General features: G+C 39.6%; 1 protein-coding gene across 6 annotated transcripts in view; it reads left to right on the top strand.

The window, feature by feature from the left end:
• The window catches only part of ralylb (RALY RNA binding protein like b), a 155,175-nt gene extending 135,255 nt beyond the window's left edge, over nt 1–19,920 (top strand). For 3 of the 6 annotated variants that reach the window (XM_036944133.2, XM_090199685.1, XM_090199687.1), the window contains 5 exons: nt 3,246–3,433; nt 11,196–11,309; nt 11,670–11,839; nt 12,890–12,928; nt 17,324–19,920. In XM_036944133.2, the coding sequence (XP_036800028.1) occupies nt 3,246–3,433; nt 11,196–11,309; nt 11,670–11,839; nt 12,890–12,922 (505 nt within the window). In that variant the 3' untranslated portion in view covers nt 12,923–12,928; nt 17,324–19,920. Of the gene's footprint in view, nt 1–3,245; nt 3,434–11,192; nt 11,310–11,669; nt 11,840–12,889; nt 12,929–17,323 lie in introns of all 6 variants that reach the window. The other 3 variants (XM_021562821.3, XM_021562820.3, XM_090199686.1) reach the window with 1 other exon arrangement.
• Nucleotides 19,921–20,326: the final 406 nt, after the last annotated feature.

The following is a 20,326-nucleotide window of genomic DNA, read 5'->3' as shown; positions in this document are numbered from 1 at the left end:
GTGCTTCCTGCTTTCATTTTTGCTTCTAAGGGTGAATCAAGAGGATATTATGGTCAGATTTGCCAAATGGAGGGCGAGGGAGAGCTTTGTATGCTTATCTGTGTGCTGTTGATATTCACCCCCTTCCCCTCTTTAAAGGAAGAATCCATATGTTTTGTATAAATACAAATAGACATGTCTATGAAGTAATAGCCAGGGCCCGTTTTCTCGATAGCGATGGAACTTTAGCTATGGAACTTAAGCTTACAAGTGTTTTAATGATGCATTGTTTCTATAATGGCCGAAGAACTAACATGCGTATCCCAAAACACCACGTAGGGAACTTATTGAATGTATGAAGAACTTTCAATAAGTGCGCCGTTAGAGCATGTTGATACTGATAGAATCAAAGGAAAGGCAGCGCTGATCTCCGATCAGCGTTCTCCATTCAAACCCTAACATTAGATACTGACGACGGATCAACTCCTAGAAAGAAATTATCACCTATGGCAGCAAATATTGATTAATATTGGTTAATTCTAATGCTTAGGCTATGCACTAAATGGAATATTTAGCACATCATTGCACACATGTTATTAGGCCTACACATCATGAAATTGAGGTAAGAATTACAGACAGTAGCCTACAATTAGAAAAATAAAACTAAATTGATTGAACTTGAAATTGATTCAATATGATTGAAATACAGTGCCTTCAAAAAGTATTAAAACTCCTGGACTTTTTCCACATTTTGTTGTGTTAGAGCCTAAAAATGATTCAATTGAGATGTTATGGTCACTGGCCTACACACAATACCCCATAATGCCAAAGTGGAATTATGGTTTTTCAAATGTTTACAAATTAATTACAAATTTAAATTCAACCCCTTTGTTATTCAACCCCTTTGTTATTACAAACCTAAGTTCAAGAGCAAAAATGTGCTTAACAAGTCACATAATAAGTTGCATGGACTCACTCTGTGTGCAATAATATTGTTTAACATTATTTTTGAATGACTACCTCATCTATGTACCCACACATATTATCTGTAAGGTCCATCAGTCGGGCAGGGAATTTCAAACACAGATTCGACCACAAAGACCCAAGAGGTTTTCCAATGCCTCGCAAAGAAGGGCACCTATTGCTAGATGGGTAAAAATAAGCAGACATTGAATATCCCTATGAGCATAGTGAAATTATTCATGACACTGTGGATGGCGTATCAATACACCCAGTCACTACAAAGATACAGGCATCCTTCCTAACTCAGTTGCCGGAGAAGAAGGAAACCGATCATGGATTTCACCATGAGGCCAATGGTGACTTTAAAACAGTTACACAGTTTAATGGCTATGATAGGAGAAAGCTGAGGACGGATCAACAACGTTGTAGTTACTCCACAATTACTAACCTAATTGACAGAATGAAAAGGGTGCCTGTACAGAATACAAATATTCCAAAACATAAATCTTGTTTGCAACAAGGCACTAAATACTTCAAAAACTGTGGCAAAACAATTAACTTTTGGTCCCGAAAACAAATTATGTTTGGGGAATATCCAATTATTGAGTACCACTCTTCATATTTTCAAGCAAAGTGGTGGCTGCATCATCATATGGATATGAAACGGAATGGAGCAAAGTACAGGCAAAATCCTAGAGAACAACCTGCTTTCCACTAGACACTGAGAGATGAATTCACCTTTCGTCAGGACAATAACCTAAAACACAAGTTGCTTTCCAAGAAGACAGTGCATGTTCCTGAGTGGCCAAGTTACAGTTTTGACTTAAAGTGATTGGCAAGACCTGAACATTGTTGTCTAGTAATGATCAACAACCAACTTGACAGAGCTTGAAGAATTTTCAGCAAAAAAATTGAAAATATTGTACAATCAAGATGTGCAAACATCTTAGAGACTAACCCAGAAAGACTCACAGCTGTAATCGCTGCCAAAGGGATTCTGACATGTATTGACACAACGAAATGTAACACAACAAAATGTGGAATAAGGGTATGAATACGGACGGGTATGAATACTTTCTGAAGGAACTGTAAATCCAATCAATTTTATCCCACTTTGTAACACAAGACATAGGTCTACTGTATGTAGCTTACTGTATTTATATTTTAATGCAGTCATCTCGGTTTTCATTTGAGGCCATTTTGTTTTTACCCTTTTCTTGTTTATAACAATTGCAAAGACATTGGCAACTTTATATTGTAGTAAACTTCGTTGTGAGGGACAGATACACATCTTTATTCTAGGTTTAGCAGAGATCACAGAGGGACAGATACACATCTTTATTCTAGGTTTAGCAGAGATCGTCAATGTATGAAGTGGGCAAAAAAAAGCATCTAATGACCCAGTTATCTGTTCTGCGGGTGGTCTGAGGCAGTCGATAAATAAAGAGTGTTTTCAACTTTAGTAATGATGGTTTTGGGAAACAGCTCTGAGATGTAACCATGTGCCTACAAATGTTTTAACGGTGAACTTAGCCTTAAGATGCTTTTAGGAAACCGGGCCTTTGACAATAAATTATGTGAGACAAAACACATCATTTGAAGCGCAAATTACATCTTTGAAAGTTACTTTTTGCATGTGGAAATATTTTTTGGAATTTTGCATAATCACCTTCCAGTGTAAAAACCAATGTTTTAAGTGAGAAGTAGGCAGGGGTCTGAAGCCGAAAAAGCAAGGAAATTCACATGAGCGCCACAATGCCTACACCAGCCATGCTCTACTAAACAACTGTTTCTGAGTTTACTGTATGTCAATGTTACACAGGTAAGCTAACGGTTACAGAAATTAGGAATGGAGAGATGCTCTATAGACCTCTATATGAGTGACTGTGTCCAGCACACCACCCTGTTGTTATGTTGGGCACCTACTGACCGAACAAGTATGTTTATGAAATATATTATGAAATATATATTTTTCCTCAATGACATGTATTGCTAAAATAAATGTTTAAGAACATACAGGCAGGCACCACATGACTACAGTACAAAACAGCTTGCTCAGTCAAGTATGATGGCCCTGTAAGTATAAAAGCAAAGCTTGCTTTCATATCATAAAAAAGCTTGAAAAGGTATTGGAATGGGATTAGTGGATTCCAATACTTTAACTTGTATGCGATACAAATCACATTATTGTGGGAGCACCTCCTCTAATAGTCGGAATTAGGTTGTTTGATCTCTATGGGTGTAATTCCCTCCTGTCCTCAGGCTGTTTGATCTCTATGGGTGTAATTCCCTCCTGTCCTCAGGCTGTTTGACTACCATGGCCGGGTGGCCCCACCCCCCAGGGCGGTGATCCCCTTAAAGCGCTCCCGGGTCCTGGCTCCATCCACACGACGTGGGAAGACATCCTTCCCCATAAAGACCACCTCCTCTTCCTCCTCTTCCTCCAGACCACCCACCTCCTCCTCCTCCTCTACTTCTTCCGGACTCAAGTGTAGGTTCACCAACTGTTATACTGTATATGTGGCTGATTCCAATGTGGCAATACTAGGATTGGAAAATGATTAACACATATTGCTAACATTCAGCTAAACATAATAGATATTGTATCGTTGAATGTGAGGGGGATAAATAATCCAATGAAGCAGGAAAATATGTACAGACAGATTAAGTTGCTTAATATACAACTATTTCACATTGGTAAACCACCTGATTTTTTTTTAAAGACTGATGATTTTACTCTCCCTTAACAAAAGGAGCTGTCATGTCCCAACCTACCTCAGCACAACTTGCACTTTCTCTGCCACTATAAAAAGCAATGCCGTTTCCAGAGACAACAGGAACGAGCAACAGCAATGTAGAGCGCAAACAGAACGCTGTATCCTTCCAGTCTCAAACGATTCATCCATATCTGTCTCTGACCCACATTGAATCGTTTGATTAGCAAATGAACAATAAGACCATGTTTTACATTTAACGTACTGATCAGAGTTCTGTGTTCCTGAACGGCAGTCTATAAGGAACAGGCTGTATAATTGGACTCAGTGTGTGGTCTGTATGGTTTCTGCTTCTCCCTTATTCAGTGCAGTGTTATCAGTACCCACAGCTTGCTAACGTCAGTCAAGGGGCTCTGATGCGGTGGACTTATGGAGGGAGCGGAAAAACATGTTTTCCTCCTTTTTTTTGGATAGACGATATTGATTTTTCTCCAAGCCGGGCATCACGGTTCTATATCTGGTAGCCACAGTCGCTAAAGTCAGAACCGTGAGAAATTGCTGTTTCTATTGACGTAGACGGATTGGGAGCAAGCTATGGTTAGATAGTCCAAAGATTTGGGTGGGTGGATCTATATAGTTTGTAGGGGCTGTGGTGCATAACAGCCATTCAGATCCTATGTAAGCCATAGCTGTCAAAGACAAGGCCTAGCAGACAAATGGACTAATATTCTCAGTATTGACCTCTTCGTCCTCTACAATTGAATAGAGATAAGCTCTGCATACGACAACAAAAGTATTGCCAGTGGCAAAACAGACCACATTGCTCAGAGCATGCTGGAGATTTCCCTAGCGCTCTATTTGACTTAAAGCTATCTAGGGTCTCAAATGACTTCGGTAAGAACAATCTGAACTCTCCTTGTCTGCTGCAATCTTAATCTTGCAGTGCTTCAAAGAGACCGTCGCTATCTCCAAGAACACATTCCTCTCTATGGGTCATCGTTAAGTCCCAGAATAAGATCCATCCATCCACCCGATAGAAATAGAAGAGACTATGTTGTTTTTCTCTGTAATGCTGAGCTATCAGAGGGTTGCTGTTGATGAAATTATGTTGGATTAGGCTGGGTATGTCTGGAGTCTCTCTCTATCTGTGGCTCGTGTGGCTTATAGCACAAAGGAACAGGGCCTGAAGTCACTGATAAATTAGAAATGGCTCCACACTTTCTTATCATCAAAGGACAAAGTTGCCCAAAGCATACGCAGTTGTTGTTGACTGTTGAAATAACAAATTGCTGTGAGTGTGTGTGCATGCATGCTTGCGTGTGCGTCTGTGCCTGTGCGCTCGCCTGCCAAAAGCATCGAGGGGACAGCAATGAAGGAGGGAGACTTCAATGTATCAAAAATCACACCTCCTTGGCACCATTCTTCATCTCCACTATATCCTCTATACTTTCTATTTTCTCTGTCTGTGGTATGGTTGATCCAGAGCTCTCAACGCTCAAACAACAGAGTCCATGGCCACTTTAGGGAACAACAGTTGGCTGACTTGTGATTCCAAGACACACATTGACTCTGCATTGCATCTGAAGTAGGATTGCATACCAGACAAACACAATGCTGCTTTGAATGTAGCGAATGCATTTACAAACACCACAGAATGCAAACACATGTTCTGTCCACACGTATGTCCTTCCCGACCAATACTTTCAAGGTCAACAAGGGGCCATGTCACCTCTAGGGTCAGGCGCTTGTGGTTTGATGTTGGACTGGGCAAGAGAGACAAAGACCTCGATGGCTTCAACTGTGTCCAGGTCGTCATTGTAAATAAAGTTAAATAAGTTCAACTGATCAGCTAGGAAAGGGGCAATAGAAATAAGTTCCACCAGCCCTATCTGCTTTCCCTAGAGATAAGGCTCTTTCTCCTGATCTAATAGCAACACTGTATACTCTTAGAAAAAAGGGTTCCAAAAAGGGTTCTTCTACTGTCCCCGTAGGAGAACCCTTTTGGGTTTCATGTAGAACTCTCTGTGGAAAGGGTTCTACATGGAACCCAGTAGGATTCTACCTGGAACCAAAAAGGTTACTTTAAAGGGTTCTCCTATGTGGACTGACAAATAACCTTTTTAGGTTCTAGATAGCACCTTTTTTTTCTAAGAGTGTAGGAAATGTCCTTGGTGAAAAAGTAGAGGAGAGAACAACAGCGGGGAGCTTAATGATGTGTTTTTGTGTAATAAATCAATGTTTTAACAATAAATAGTGGCTACAAAGCAGCCATGAGATTTCACATAATGAAGATTTCTACAACATTTTTCAGAGGCTTCTGATTCGGCATCTAAAGCCCAAGAAATAAGTGATGGGACTGCTTCACACAGCCACTCATCCGTCCTCGTTCTGACACTGACCAGCTTTGATTGGCGTCAAAGTCCGTTTTCTTATTTCAGACTTGTGCTGTCTGTTTTTCCCTATTTTGACGGTTGTCAAATTTTCAACCATAAAGAAATTGACAACTGTACCATATAGATTGTAAAATATTTGGGAAGATATTTTCAAAGTACCGATTCCATGGCACATGAACTGATACATGGTTACATGGTACATGGTTTATGAACTGATACATAACTTAAGAGTTTTTCAATGTAAATTATTCTACAAAATTCTTTCAACCAATAGAATGCTATTTATATTTTTACATATATTTATATATATATATATATATATATATATATATATATATATATATATATATATATATATATATATATATATATACTGAATATGGGGCATACAACCAACCCAGCTCTGCAGATTTTGCTTCAAAGAGACAGAATCATTAGATCCTTTGTTTTGGTACTGTCTATGTACAGTAGCTTGTTTTTGGTCTCTGGTTCAGGAATGGTGGAAGAATTTCAACACTCACCTGGAGCTAACTCTGCAAATAGCACTGCTGGGTGATTTGAAAAGTCATAGCAAATCGATCAATAATATAAATATACTCTTAGCAAAAATGTTATCTTTAAATTACAATCATTAGACACTATGAGAATAGAAAGGTTCCAAGCTTTTGTTCAACTTCACAGCACAGTTGAAAAATATATGCCTAATAGAAGGCATGGAAGATGGAAGGGGTTGAGTGGAGCTGAAGGGTGAGACTAAAAATAACAAGATAACTAATGTAAATTATAAACTGGGTGGTTCAAGCCCTGAACGCTGACTGCTGTGGTATGTCAGACCGTATACCATGGGTATGACAAAAACATATTTATATATGTTACATTGGTAACCAGTTTATAATAGCAATAAGGCACCTCGGGGGTTTGTGATATATGGCCAATATACCACGGCTAAGGGCTGTGTCCAGGCACTCCGCTTTGCATTGTGCCTAAGAACAGCCCTTAGCCGTAGTATATTGGCCATATACCACATCTCCTCAGGCAGTATTGCTTAAATATATAGTGTCCGTAGAATTCATATAGGTTCAGAACTTTTGTGAAACAGCACAGTTGGAAAATATGTGAAAAATAGAAATCAAAACTGGAGGTAAGCTAAGGATAGGACTAAAAATAAACAAAACATAACTATTGTAAAATATACTGTGTCTGTAAAATGTATATAGTATGTATTAGCTGGAAGTAGAAGCCTAAGTGTTGTTGTCCCTGAGTTAACACCAATTAGGGGAGAGGTGGTAGGGTTAGGGGAAAATAATAAAGGAAGATATTTAAAAAATATATATACAATAGCAGTCAAAAATTTGGACACACCTACTCATTCCAGGGATTTTCTTTATTTTTACTATTTTCTATATTGTAGAAAACCAAACTATGAAATAACACATAAAATCATGTAGTAACCAAAAAAGTGTTAAACAAGTCAAAATATATTTGAGATTCTTCAAAGTAGCCACCCTTTGCCTTGAAGACAGCTTTGCACACGCTTGGCATTCTCTCAACCAGCATTCTCTCAACCAGTCACCTGGAATGCATTTTAATTAACAGGTGTGCCTTGTTAAAAATGTATTTGTAGAATTTCATTCCTTCTTAATGCGTTTGAGACAATCAGTTGTGTTGTGACATGGTAGGGGTGGTATACAGAAGATAGCTGTATTTGGTGAAACACCAAATCCATATTATGGCAAGAACAGCTCAAATAAGCAAAGAGTAATGACAGTCCATCATTACTTTAAGACATGAGAGCAGTCAATCCGGAAAATTTCAAGAACAAGTACAGTCGCAAAAACCATCAAGCGCTATGATTAAACTGGCTCTCATGAGGACCGCCACAGGAAAAGAAGACCCAGAGTTACCTCTGCTGCAGAGGATAAGTGCATTAGAGTTACCAGCCTCAGAAATTGCAGCCCAAATGAATGCTTCACAGAGTTCAAGTAACAGGCACATCTCAACATCAACTGTTCAGAGGAGACTGCATGTATCAGGCCTTCATGGTCGAATTGCTGCCAAGAAATCACTACTAAAGGACAGTAATAAGAAGAAGAGACTTGCTTGGGCCAAGAAACACGAGCAATTGACATTAGACCGGAGAAAATCTGTCCTTTGGTCTGAGCCCAAATTTGAGATTTTTGGTTCCAACCACTGTGTTTTTGTGAGACGCCGAATAGGTGAACGGATGATCTCTGCATGTGTGGTTCCCACCGTGAAGCATGGAGGAGGGGGTGTGAGAGTTCTTTGCTGGTGACACTGTCTGTGATTTATTTAGAATTCAAGGCACACTTAACCAGCATCAACCCAATTGAAATGGTTTGAGATGAGTTGGACTGCAGAGTGAAGGAAAAGCAGCCAACAAGTTCTCAGCATATGTGGGAACTCCTTCAAGACTGTTGGAAAAGCATTCCAGGTGAATCTGGTTGAGAGAATGCCAAGAGTGTGCAAAGCTGTCATCAAGGCAAAGGGTGGCTACTTTGAAGAATCTAAAATATAAAATATATTTTGATTTGTTTAACACTTTTTTGGTTCCTACATGATTCCATATGTGTTATTTCAAGGTGTTGATGTCTTCACTATTATTCTACAATGGAGAAAATAGTTTAAAAAAAGAAACATCCTTGAAGGAGTAGGTGTGTATACATATACAGTGGGGCAAAAAAAGTATTTAGTCAGCCACCAATTGTTCAAGTTCTCCCACTTAAAAAGATGAGAGAGGCCTGTAGTTGTCATCATAGGTACACTTCAACTATGACAGACAAAATAAGAAAAAAAAATAAGAAAATCACATTGTAGGATTTTTAATGAATATATTTGCAAATTATGGTGGAAATGAATCTTGGATGTATGAATCTTATTATAATCATAATACTGAATGTAATGTGTGTAGTTTTCATCCAGAATTAGAAGGACTGTCTGTTCCTTGTTAGAAACGAATGGAGCTATCGTCAGACTGGCTAGAATGCTGTGTTCCTTACAGGACATCCTGTCTCTACCCAGGGAGGGGAGAGACCTTGGGCTTAGTAGATTGTTTAACAGGTGGCAGACAATGTGGGAAGGCTTGTGAACTATATTGCCATTATATCGGAGAGACGGAGGAGCAGCATTCAAAACGCTATGACAAAATGTGATATAAACCAATGTACATTGTATTATGATCAGTACTCTCGAGAATAAACGCTATTGATTGATTTTGAGACTAGCCTCTGTCCATTTTATGCAAATAAGTATCTTACAAATTCTTAGAAATGGGCAGAGTGTTTTAATTGAATTGGTTGATGAACAAATAGGAATATAATTCCTTTAACAGTATTTCAATTATTCCAAAATATATTTGGAAGTAAGTATCTGGATATTTTTTATTTGAAAAGACAAGTTGAGTATTGGAATGTATTTGGAAATATACTTGGAAAGTATTGGCATGTATTTGAAAATACTCAAACACTGACTCAGATACACTCCCATGCATTTAACCCAGGTATTTGAAAATAGTATTTGAAAACACTTTCAAATATTAGTATATTTAAATGAAATTATTTGAAAATACTTTCAAATACTTCCAATAGAAGTAGTTGATTCTGCCACATTACTTAAAAATATTCAAATACACAGAAAATGTATTATGTAAATAACAAATAATGAAATGCACATGTATTTGAACCCAAGTCTGTTGTTACATAATGTCAAAATGGCATCATCCCCTTTGTGTTGTCTTATTATGTTCCCAAAAAGTAATCAGAAATTATAAGGAGAGATGTTGGCTACAGCCGTTAACGCAGGTAATGAGCAGGAATCATCATCATGGTGGATGTAAGCCATGAACTAATCTCCTAATTGAAAGCAGTGGTTTCATATTTGAAATAGGAGAACTGTACACGGTCAGATAAATTGATATGTTCACCCCTGGAGAAAATGTAACTTGGCTTGATGAAAAGATAGAATGATAGGGGGGTCCTGGGGTACGACCAGATGATAACATCAGTTCTGTGATACGCAGTTTATGAAAATGAATCATTGAGTGGTGTTTAAAAGAAAAATAATATTGTAAAAATAAACCCACACTATGGTATAATACAGTTTTTCTCAATTGCTAAAACACTAAAAACCCATTGGCTGAACAAAGTTCTCAGTTGCCTGGACTCATTTAGCTAATTATGTAGTCTGTTGTCAATACCTTAAACCATTTCACATGATAAAACACAATTTGCAGATCTCACTTAGACTTTTCAGCAAAACTCTAAACACATTCTGCACTCTAATGCACATGTCATCCATACTGGTAAACACAAGTGGCAACAATCAAATACAAATAGAGAACATATGTCATTGATTGAACACAACCACTCAAAATTGATTTAACCTGTTTCAAGTGATGCGACACAACCAATATACATACGCCAGTTCAGAGAGCAAACAGGTTGTTGAAGGTGGCGAAGGAGAAAGTCTGAGAATGGATACTGTAGTACAATGCATTGTAGGCTGTATACTGTACAATGGATGAATTGTATGGCCCTGAACATTGTGCTTTCCATTTATTAACAATACTGACTGCTCAATATATTTTGACTGGTTGCAGGTTCATATCAACAAAGAACAAGAATTACAGTATCACAGAGACAAAGGACAAGTTTGTGAGATGCAGGGTACAGTACTGTAAAAATAGGGGTACAAGGAGGAGGAAGAACAAAAAACAAAATTGCAAAGAGCAAAGGAGAGTAGTAATTTCTGATAAATTTTGAGCTACTATGATATAACATGTTTTCGTTCATCAAAATGTACTTCTCCCTGAGAATTGTACGTTTTGAACAATGTGTTTTCTATTTTTCGGTGTATTGTTTACTGACTGCTTGAGAGTGTATATCATTTTGATCACTTTGTTTATGATTTGAGAGCAGTGTTTGATTTTGAACACAGGTAAAACTGTGTTGGCACGAATGTTTCATTTTGCAAGAGGAGTCAGAGGTTATGTAAATAGTGCTTGAAGATGAGGTTTTGTGTTTAATGTTTTCAGGAAATGGAGCAAGGTTTCAGAAATTGTGTTTTAGCAATTGAGAAAAACTGTAAATTGATTTATTGTCTGTTTGTGTTTTTGATTATGTCTCAGCAGTGAAGACGGACCAGCTCCAGACCATTAAACGAGAGCTAACTCAGATCAAGATAAAGATCGACTCTCTGCTTGGTCGCCTGGAGAAGATCGAGAAACAGCAGAGAGCCGAGTCAGGTGAGGGGGAGGTGGGTGGGGGCAAAGACAGAGGGTAAGGGTGTCAGAGAGAAAGAGAGGGCAACGGAGGGAGAGAGATAGAGAGAGAAAACATGTCAGAGAGAGAGAGAGGGAGAGAGAGATATAGAGAGAGAGGACAGTCTCACAGCAGGGGAGGTAAAGTAGAAGAACATTTAAAGCTTGTTCAAATGTTAAACACAGTTTCACCAAGACTGATTAGTATGATGTTACGATTCTCAATTGCAAGTCTCTCCTTATCCCCTCAGAGTAGCTAGTCAGCATCTTGTTACTTTTTGTCACCAGTTACTTTGGTCTCAATTCTTTGTCCTCCTCTGACTCTTTCTTTCACGTTTTCTCCAGAGGCTCAAAGAAAGTATGAGGACAACTGTGACTCTCTCCATGAGGAGTCTGTGTCGGAGACAGCTGAGAACTCCGGGGAGGAGGCGGGCAACAGAGCACTGGATGTCGAGGCCGGAGAGATGACTGACGGGGGCGAGGATGACTACGACGAAGAGGGCAGCCATCATCTGGTAAGAAAAAGGGGGCCTGGAAGGAGGGCAGTGGAGACAGTGGTTTGGGATAGGAGATTTAAATTGGGCACACCAGTCTTGCCCTTAAGAAAGTTAATTCTGCCAAATTATTCATGGCTCAAGATCTGAAAAGCAGTGTGAGTTTGCTCATGAGTAAATGATGAGTGTGCCACCACAGACAGTTTCTCCCTGACAGCCCAACTCAACTGAAGGCAGTGGCAGGTCCCTGTTCATACACACACCAACGCACGTGCGTGCACACACACACCCCACACCACACACGCTGTCATGGGTTGTAATTAAAACAGGGCGCTGCAGACATACCAGGGGGACTTGGAGGCCTGTCTTAACCGGTCCAAATATGAAAATGAAGATGGAGTTGCTACTGAGGGAACTGAACGTGTTCTTTAAAGTCACCATTTTATACTCTACAAAGAACTAGACTGAGGGAAAAAGCTAAAGTATTTTTGACAATTTCTGGAACAGCTGAGACGACAGCTACAATTATTGATCACTTCAGTCAACAACTCACCTTATTAATATTTCTCACAGTTATCACAAATAGGATGCTATTTGAGCATGTCATTTTTCTAAATAATTATATCATCCCTGCTGAGTCTTGCTCCTCATAGAGTACACATTATTTCAAGTTCAAGCAGGAAGATCGAAGGAATTATCTGTGTGGTTCATCTGTGGTTCAATGCCACCATGCTTTCCCTATTGTGCGATATTTATGACCCATTATAAAATGGAGCGGGTGCATGCCGTCCAAGAGCTAAGCCTTGTCTTCTCGCTAATAGAAGAGATTATTTTTCCCAGCGAGTGTGTGGGATATTTATTTGTTTCTTCATTCAAGGTCATATTGATCAGATAAATTGGTAATGTACAATGAGCCAGGACATTTTTTTTTCAAGTTGACAGAGATCTCCAACAACTTGAAAAACCCTGAATTAAGTTCTGATTTAAGCAGGGTTTGTTTTATAGCTGATTACATTAGAACTGCACAAATTGGATTTTAAATACTGATGCATTTCGTCCTTATCTTTTCAGATAGAGAACCATGTTTCTGACATTGACAACTGAGAACAGGTAAGAATTTGGAATCAATAAACTTTTGAAAATTATATAATCTAAGCTTGTTTAGTCAGCCATTTTAGGTTCTCTAACGTTTTCCTTTAGTTTCATGAACCTTAGTAAATCACAAATGTCACAATTATTGAAGTTTTTCGTTAGGCCTAGATTCAATCAGATCAAGCATTAACCTGCGGTAGCGGACACACGCATAGCTGGTATTTTGGCAGTGTCGGAGGTGTAACAGTGTTAGAGCTGTCAAATCGGTGAGCGGCTGTGTTTTCCGGTCATTGTCACAAAGCCACACCCGTCCCACTCGCATTACAAGTTCAGAATGAGAAAGTGCAGGCTACTAATAATAATAAGGACACTCAAATTGAAAAACATTCAACAAAATTACGAGGATTTCTATCAGTCTAATCAAGGTGTAGATTACATCTCACATTCCAGTGTTCAAACTTATAAACAAGGCTACATGCGATTTCTCTAAATGCGGCTCCGTGCAGCCAATGGCAATGTCCGCTTTAGGTTTAATGCCAGGAGCCGCTTGTGGATTGGACAGCTCTAATGCAGTTCCACCTCCGACACCACCAAAACAACCGCTATGCGGAGGTCAGCTAGCGCGGATCTGATAGAATCTAGCCCTTAATCTTAACCATCACCAAGCATCGACTCTTCAATCATGTCCTAAAGTAAAAGCACTGTGACAGACATAGGGCCGAGTAGCTCCAGTGAAGGGCAGCTAATGCAGACGCTGACAGAGAGCGTAGTAATGGAGTTGCAATGGGCCAGAACTGGCCACAAACAACATTCATCTCATTTAATAGTGTGGAAGTGGAGAGACTGAATGAATGGCAGGGCCCGAGGAAAATTGTTTCTTCTCGCCTGTCGTCCTCTCAGGCTCAGGGTAATGACCAAGGAAGCCACATCATCACTAGGCCCAGCATGCAGAGTTATCCTAGCAGGGCTATTTAGTAGTATTTATGACTTCTGTCCAAATGATGCTACATTAATCCAAAGTTCTCTTAGAGACTGACTGATAGATGAGACCACTAGCCTTGATGTAGACTAGAGAAAATGTTCTATTCATGGTTGTTACAGTATTCATTAGGTTTTATTATCATTGAATGTGTTGTCTTTTTTTGGTTTAAGGTTGGAGGAAATGCTACATGGGAGATCATATGTGAAGTACTATGTTGGCCACATATGGTGTTAAAAGTCATAGCATATGGCTGTAATGGACAATGCCAAGTTATCTTTCCCTTTATCTCTCTCACTCTCTGCCTCTCTGCCTTTCCCTGCCTATCCGTTCATCTGGAGAGCCAATTCCCTTGCTCATCCACATATAAAACAGCCAGCCATATGTCACACTGCCATTACCCATTTCCTTTTCATATGTTTGCCACTTTCAAATTCGATCGGTGGCCCCAACCATGTGCAGCGCAACCTCAGAGTGCAATCTTTAAAAATACCTAAAACACTTCAAACACAAACTGTTCTGCTAAGACATAAGACTGTTCTCTAAAACACATAAGACCCATAAGACCCAAACACATTACAATGGAGGGAAGAGCAGCCATTTGACTGACTCCTGACCAATTATGCTATTTTGTGTGTTTTTTTTTTGTGCTGATCTTATCTTTTTTTTTTTGTGCATAATGTTTCCAGCATAATTTCCTATGACCAAAAAAGCTTCTGCATATCAGAACAGCTATCACTAACGTCAATTCGGATGAGGACTTATACTTCAATGAATAGGAGTCAAAGGACCTATTGATCATCCCGGACCAAGACCAAATCCCCAACACTATCACTGGAGAATAAACTGGACGAGCTCTGTTTGAGACTATACTATCAACGGGATCTGAAGAACTGTAATATTATATGTTTTACCGAGTCCATGTCCAAGGACATGGAAAATATAAATCAGGCTGTTATTTCTATACATCGGCAGGACAGAACGGCAGCTTCAGGTAAGCTCAGTTAATTTGCTAACCACAGCTGGTGCGCAATCTTCAATATCAAGGAAGTCTCGAGGTCCTGCTCGCCTGAGTTAGAATACCTCACTATATTCCAAGTGCGTTTTCTTCTATATTTTTCCAAGCTGTCTATTTACCAACACAAACCGATGCTGACACTAAGACCGCACTCAACAAGCTGCATAGGGCCATAAGCAAACAAGAAAATGCTCACCAGAGGCAGCGCTCCTTGTGGATTTTAATGCAGGAAAACTGAAATGCATTTTACAAAATGTGTATCAGCATGTCACCTGTGCAACTCTAGATCACCTTTACTCCACACACAGAGACGCATGCAAAGCTCTCCCTCGCCCTCCATTTGGCAAATCGAACCATAACACTATCCTCCTGTTTCCTGATTACAAGCGAAAACTCAAACAGGTAGTGGTCCATTGAAGTGGATGCTAAGCGACAGGACCATTTCACTAGCACAGACTGTTCTGGGATTCATCCGATGGCATTGAGGAGTTTACCACATCACCGGCTTTAATAATAAGTGCATCTACGACGTCATCCCCACAGTGACCGTACGTACATATCCCAACCAGAAGCTATGTATTACAGTCAACATCTGCACTGAGCTAAATGCTGGAGCTGCCGCGTTCAAGGAGAGGGACACTAATCTGGACGCTTATAAGAAACTCCTGCTATGCCCGCCAATGAACCATCAAACAGTCAAAGCGTCAATACAGGACCGAATCCTACTACACCGGCTCTGATGCTCGTTGGAAGTGGCAGGGCTTGCAAACTATCACGGATCACAAAGGGAAATCCAGCAACGAGCTGTCCAGTGACTGGAGCTTACCAGATGAGCTAAATACCTTCTATGCTCGCTTTTAGGCAAGCAACACTGAACCACGCATGAGAGCACCATCTGTTCCGGACGATTGTTTGATCACGATCCCTTAGCCGATTATGGGTAAGACCTTTAAACAGGTTAACCTTACAAGGCCTCAGGGCCAGACGGATTACCATGCACTGACTAGTGTCTTCACTGACATTTTCAACCTCTCCCTGACCCAGACTGTAATACTCTGCCTTTGCCCAAGAATGCCAAAGTAACCTGTCTAAATGACTAACTACAGCTCAGCGTTCAACACCATAGTGCCCTCCAAGCTCATCACTAAGCTAAGGACCCTGGGATTAAACACCTCCCTCTGCAACAGATATCAGAGATCAGGAAGTGTGGTGCCAGGACAACAACCTCTCCCTCAACATGAATAAGACAAAGGAAACGGAGGGCCGAGCATGCCTCCATTTACATCAACAGGGCTGTAGTGGAGCGGGTTGAGAGCTTCAACTTCCTCGATATCCACACCACTAAGAGGGCACAACAATGACTCTTGCCCTTTGGGAGGCTGAAAAGATTTGGCATGGGCCCTCAGATTCTCAAAACATTCTACAGCTGCACCATTGAGAGCATCTTGACTGGCTGCATCACTGCTATGTATGGCAACTGCTTGGCTTCTGACCACAAGGCTCTACAAAGGTTAGTGCATACTGCCCAGTACATCACTGGGGCCGAGCTTCCTGCCATCCAGGACCTCTGTACCAGGCGGTGTCAGAGGCGGTGTCAGAGGAGAAGGCACTAAAACTGGTCAGACTCCAGCCATCCAAGTCATAGACTGTTCTCTCTGCTACCACACGGCAAGTGGTACCGGTACCAAGTCTGGGACCAAAAGGCTCCTAAACAGCTTCTACCACCAAGCCATAAAATTGCTGAACAGTTAATCAAATGGCTACCCGGGCTGTTTGCATTAACCCCCTTGTTTTTGCACTGACATTCTTGCACTCGCCCCATGTACACTCACTGGACTCTACCCACACACTAACACTCCAACATACACATAGTCACACACACAAAAACACACTTTCACACTCTACACATTCACTGCTGCTACTCTGTTTATTACCTATCCTGATTGCCTAGTACATACAGTATTACCTCAATTAACTTGTACCCCTGCACGTTGACCAGTATGCCTCGTATATGGCCTCGTTATTGTTATTTGACTGTGTTTTTATTTGTTAATTTTCTTACTTTTTAACTCTGCATTGATGGGATATGGCTCGTAAGTAAGCAGATCACTGTAAAGTGTTGTATTCGGGGCATTTGACAAATACATTATATTTTATTTGCTGGTAGCAACGATTGGATTGAACATCAGAGTGAAGAGCTCTAGATAGAATGTCTGGAAGGATTATGGAAGTTCTAGTCCCTACTCCCAAAAGGATCAACAAACTTCCCCAAATTCTAACTATGCGAGCATTAAGCACTGTGTAATCGTCCGATTTGCGGTATTATAAATAGTCACATTAATACAAAGGAAAGCCTGCGGCTATTTCCTGTTTTCTCATCTGCATTTTTGTCATTGTCAATTGTTTATGTCTTCAGGACGAGGGAGCGAACATCTCTCCGTCTTCTCTACAGCATCAAGAGACATCCTCATCACCTCCTAGAGAAACCAAAGGATCTCTGGGGGAAGGAACCATTGTGTGGTGTAAAAACAAGATGGTAGTCTCCTTCTTTTCCATCTCTATCTCTGTGTAGCGGAGACGTTGAACAACATTCAGATGCCCCACTGTGCAGCAGTAACTATATGAATATGGCCTGCTGCTGTCAGAAAAAAATATATAATTTTACTGCATCTGCCCGAATTCACTCCTAGATATTCAATTTGCAATTGTTTTCAAGAGACTGATTCAATCATATTGATGCTAGAGAGAGAAGAAAATACTCATTAAAATTGTAGTTGAGTGGGATATTTGCTGATGATAACTGTCATTCCCTTGAGTTATGTTCATATTCGTTTGTGTATGCCTTTTATTTTCAGTGCTGAACACAGTCAGAGGACCATTTTTGCGTAAGCATTTACATTTTTGTCCTGTCTATTTGACCTCTGTTTTTTTCCCATTTGGCCCGAAAGTAATAAATTATGATAAATCATGCATTATCGAGATCACAAATGGGTTTTTGTTTTTTAAGGATTTGGAAAGGTACAGAGGAGCATCAGTCTTACCCATGCATAAGCGATCGCTTTAGCGTAACTTTTCCAGATTTTTCCAGATTATCCATTCATCACATGCATGTCCTGGGGGGGATGATCCATTCTTTATTCTGACCTCCTACCAAATTTCAAAGGGAAAACGGGCTTCCTGTGATAGCCAGCCAACGTCTGCTTTGGCTTCCTACCAGGGAACAGTGTCTCGCTGTAGCCAGCCCTGCACAGTTTGTACTACCCAGCATACATCACTTTGTAGGAAGCTGTGCCCTCTCTCTCCACACGGATCTGACCTGTACTCGGGAGAGGAGACAAGGAGAGAAACTTGTGTTCTTTTGCCTTATTTGAGCTCACTGCACCGCCACCGCAGCACCATATGCGCAGAGGCTTAAAAACCTAGCAGAGCAGAAATGAAAAGAGGGAGAATTATAGTGCTATACTGTCACTTATCTCATCCAATTTAGAAAATCAGCGAAATTGAATAATTAATAGAATTGCTCCCAATTAACTAATTAGACTACTTTTAACTCATTATTGGGATTGGATGTTGAAATATTTTTCTGTTATTGAAATGATAATTTTTAAGTTGTTGATTTTGCAGATGTTTCATTGTTATTGAGTCACCTGATAGGTGAAACAGATTCAAGGTTTCAGATAACATAAATAGAAAGAGCAGAGGATTATATCGATACACATTCTTGTACACTTTGTATGTTGAGATTTCTCCGCTGAAAGAGGTCTTTGTATTTGGAGTAGAATTCAGAAGGTTCAGAAACTGCCTCTACACAATATTTGATTTTCATACAATCCACTCAAATTAGATTTCTGTTTATTAATATTATCACTACTTTTGTATTGTGGAATGTCTTTAAGAAAATGGTCATACCACTCACTACCTGTTTTGATTTCACAATGATATATCCCATTCATTCCTGTCAAAAACATAGTTTGAAATTCAATCAGGTCGTCACTGCAGTACATCCACACTGCTGAAACACATTGTCACTATACCACTCAAAGCATATTTTAAGTAGATAAAGTAATACATTAGATAATAATGTAGGCCTACTAGGTGGATCAAGGGAAATGCTCATTTTAATACTATTGATAGAGTTTTTAGCCTCTGGTTCAGCAGTGTGGATTTTTTTAAATTGCAGGCTTTGATTGAATTCTTAGCTGATTTGAGTGGAGAAAAGAGTCTCCATAGACCAATTATCTGGGTTTTGTTTGTTTGTTTACTGACGGGTAATGCAATTAGTAGTATGTCATGTTTTGCATACAAGGTCATCTTTAACTCAAATCTAACTCCATCATTTTGTCTGCGGTTTATGCTACTCTGCACCTTGCAAATCAAAGCAAACCTTGCTATCAAAAGCAACAAGTGTCATTTGGTGCCAGTGGAGAGGATTAACCAACAACCATGGAAACATCACAGAGTTGGATATGATCTTAAAGCCCTGAAAATTAGATGATATCGTGACCTTGTTGCAATTGACCCCCTGTGTTTAAAAGAATACTGTACTTGGGTTGGGAGTGGAAAAGGGTATTTTAGAGATGTGCAATTAAAAAAATATTGTTGCATAGAAATGTACATTTTTGTAAAGATATTTTTATGAATGGCATGTTTAATCTGTGTTTTTCATTTGAATGTATATGGTTGCAACTGTTGTATGGCTATAGGGTCCATTGCATAGAACATAATACGATGACGTTTCATTGAAAATAAAAGTGTTTTATTTGTTTTCTCCTGTCAATAAAATGTTTCAGATTTTTGTCATGTAATTTGAATGACACACATTTTATTTTACTTTGAAAATAAATATAAACTGAAAGACAACTGAAATGATAATATATTGTCAATAATAATGCAGTTATTGATAGCTATTTACAATACATTATCTTTGTGTTAAATTTCATCACACATTTTAGATGTTCTAAAATCTCTTGGTAATGTTAAGGCAAACCTATTATTAAATGGGCAGACCATGAAGTGTGTGCTTAGTGCTGTCCTTTCATTCTACCTCCTCCGAAAGTGTTATCTAGATTCTAGACAGAGGTCCCTGTATGAATTCACATTCCATGCCCAAATAAGGTCATTCCTAGAACAACTCCAAATAGATGGGTTAGCTGACAACATCACGAAAATGATGCTCGCCCTCAATGGTGCAGAAATTAGTGTGATGTTGTGATTCTGGGTGGCTAGATACTGTGGCTAGCAACAATGGCAAGAGGCTGCCATGTAGCTCGTTTCAGCTAGTTTTTATCTAGTTCTTGATACCATGTCTTGTTTTGAGGTGTTTTGACTGATGTCATGTCTATGCTATTTGATTTTGAATTTTAGGACCCCTGTATGTATAAAAAAAAATATTTAAAAAAATACTAATATAGCCCATAGA

The sequence above is a fragment of the Oncorhynchus mykiss genome, chromosome 15 (assembly GCF_057628025.1).
Source record: "Oncorhynchus mykiss isolate SJ-2025 chromosome 15, ASM5762802v1, whole genome shotgun sequence".
NCBI lineage: Eukaryota > Metazoa > Chordata > Actinopteri > Salmoniformes > Salmonidae > Oncorhynchus > Oncorhynchus mykiss.
Note: the sequence above shows the minus strand (reverse complement) of the source record. Positions and strands in the feature narration are given on the sequence as shown.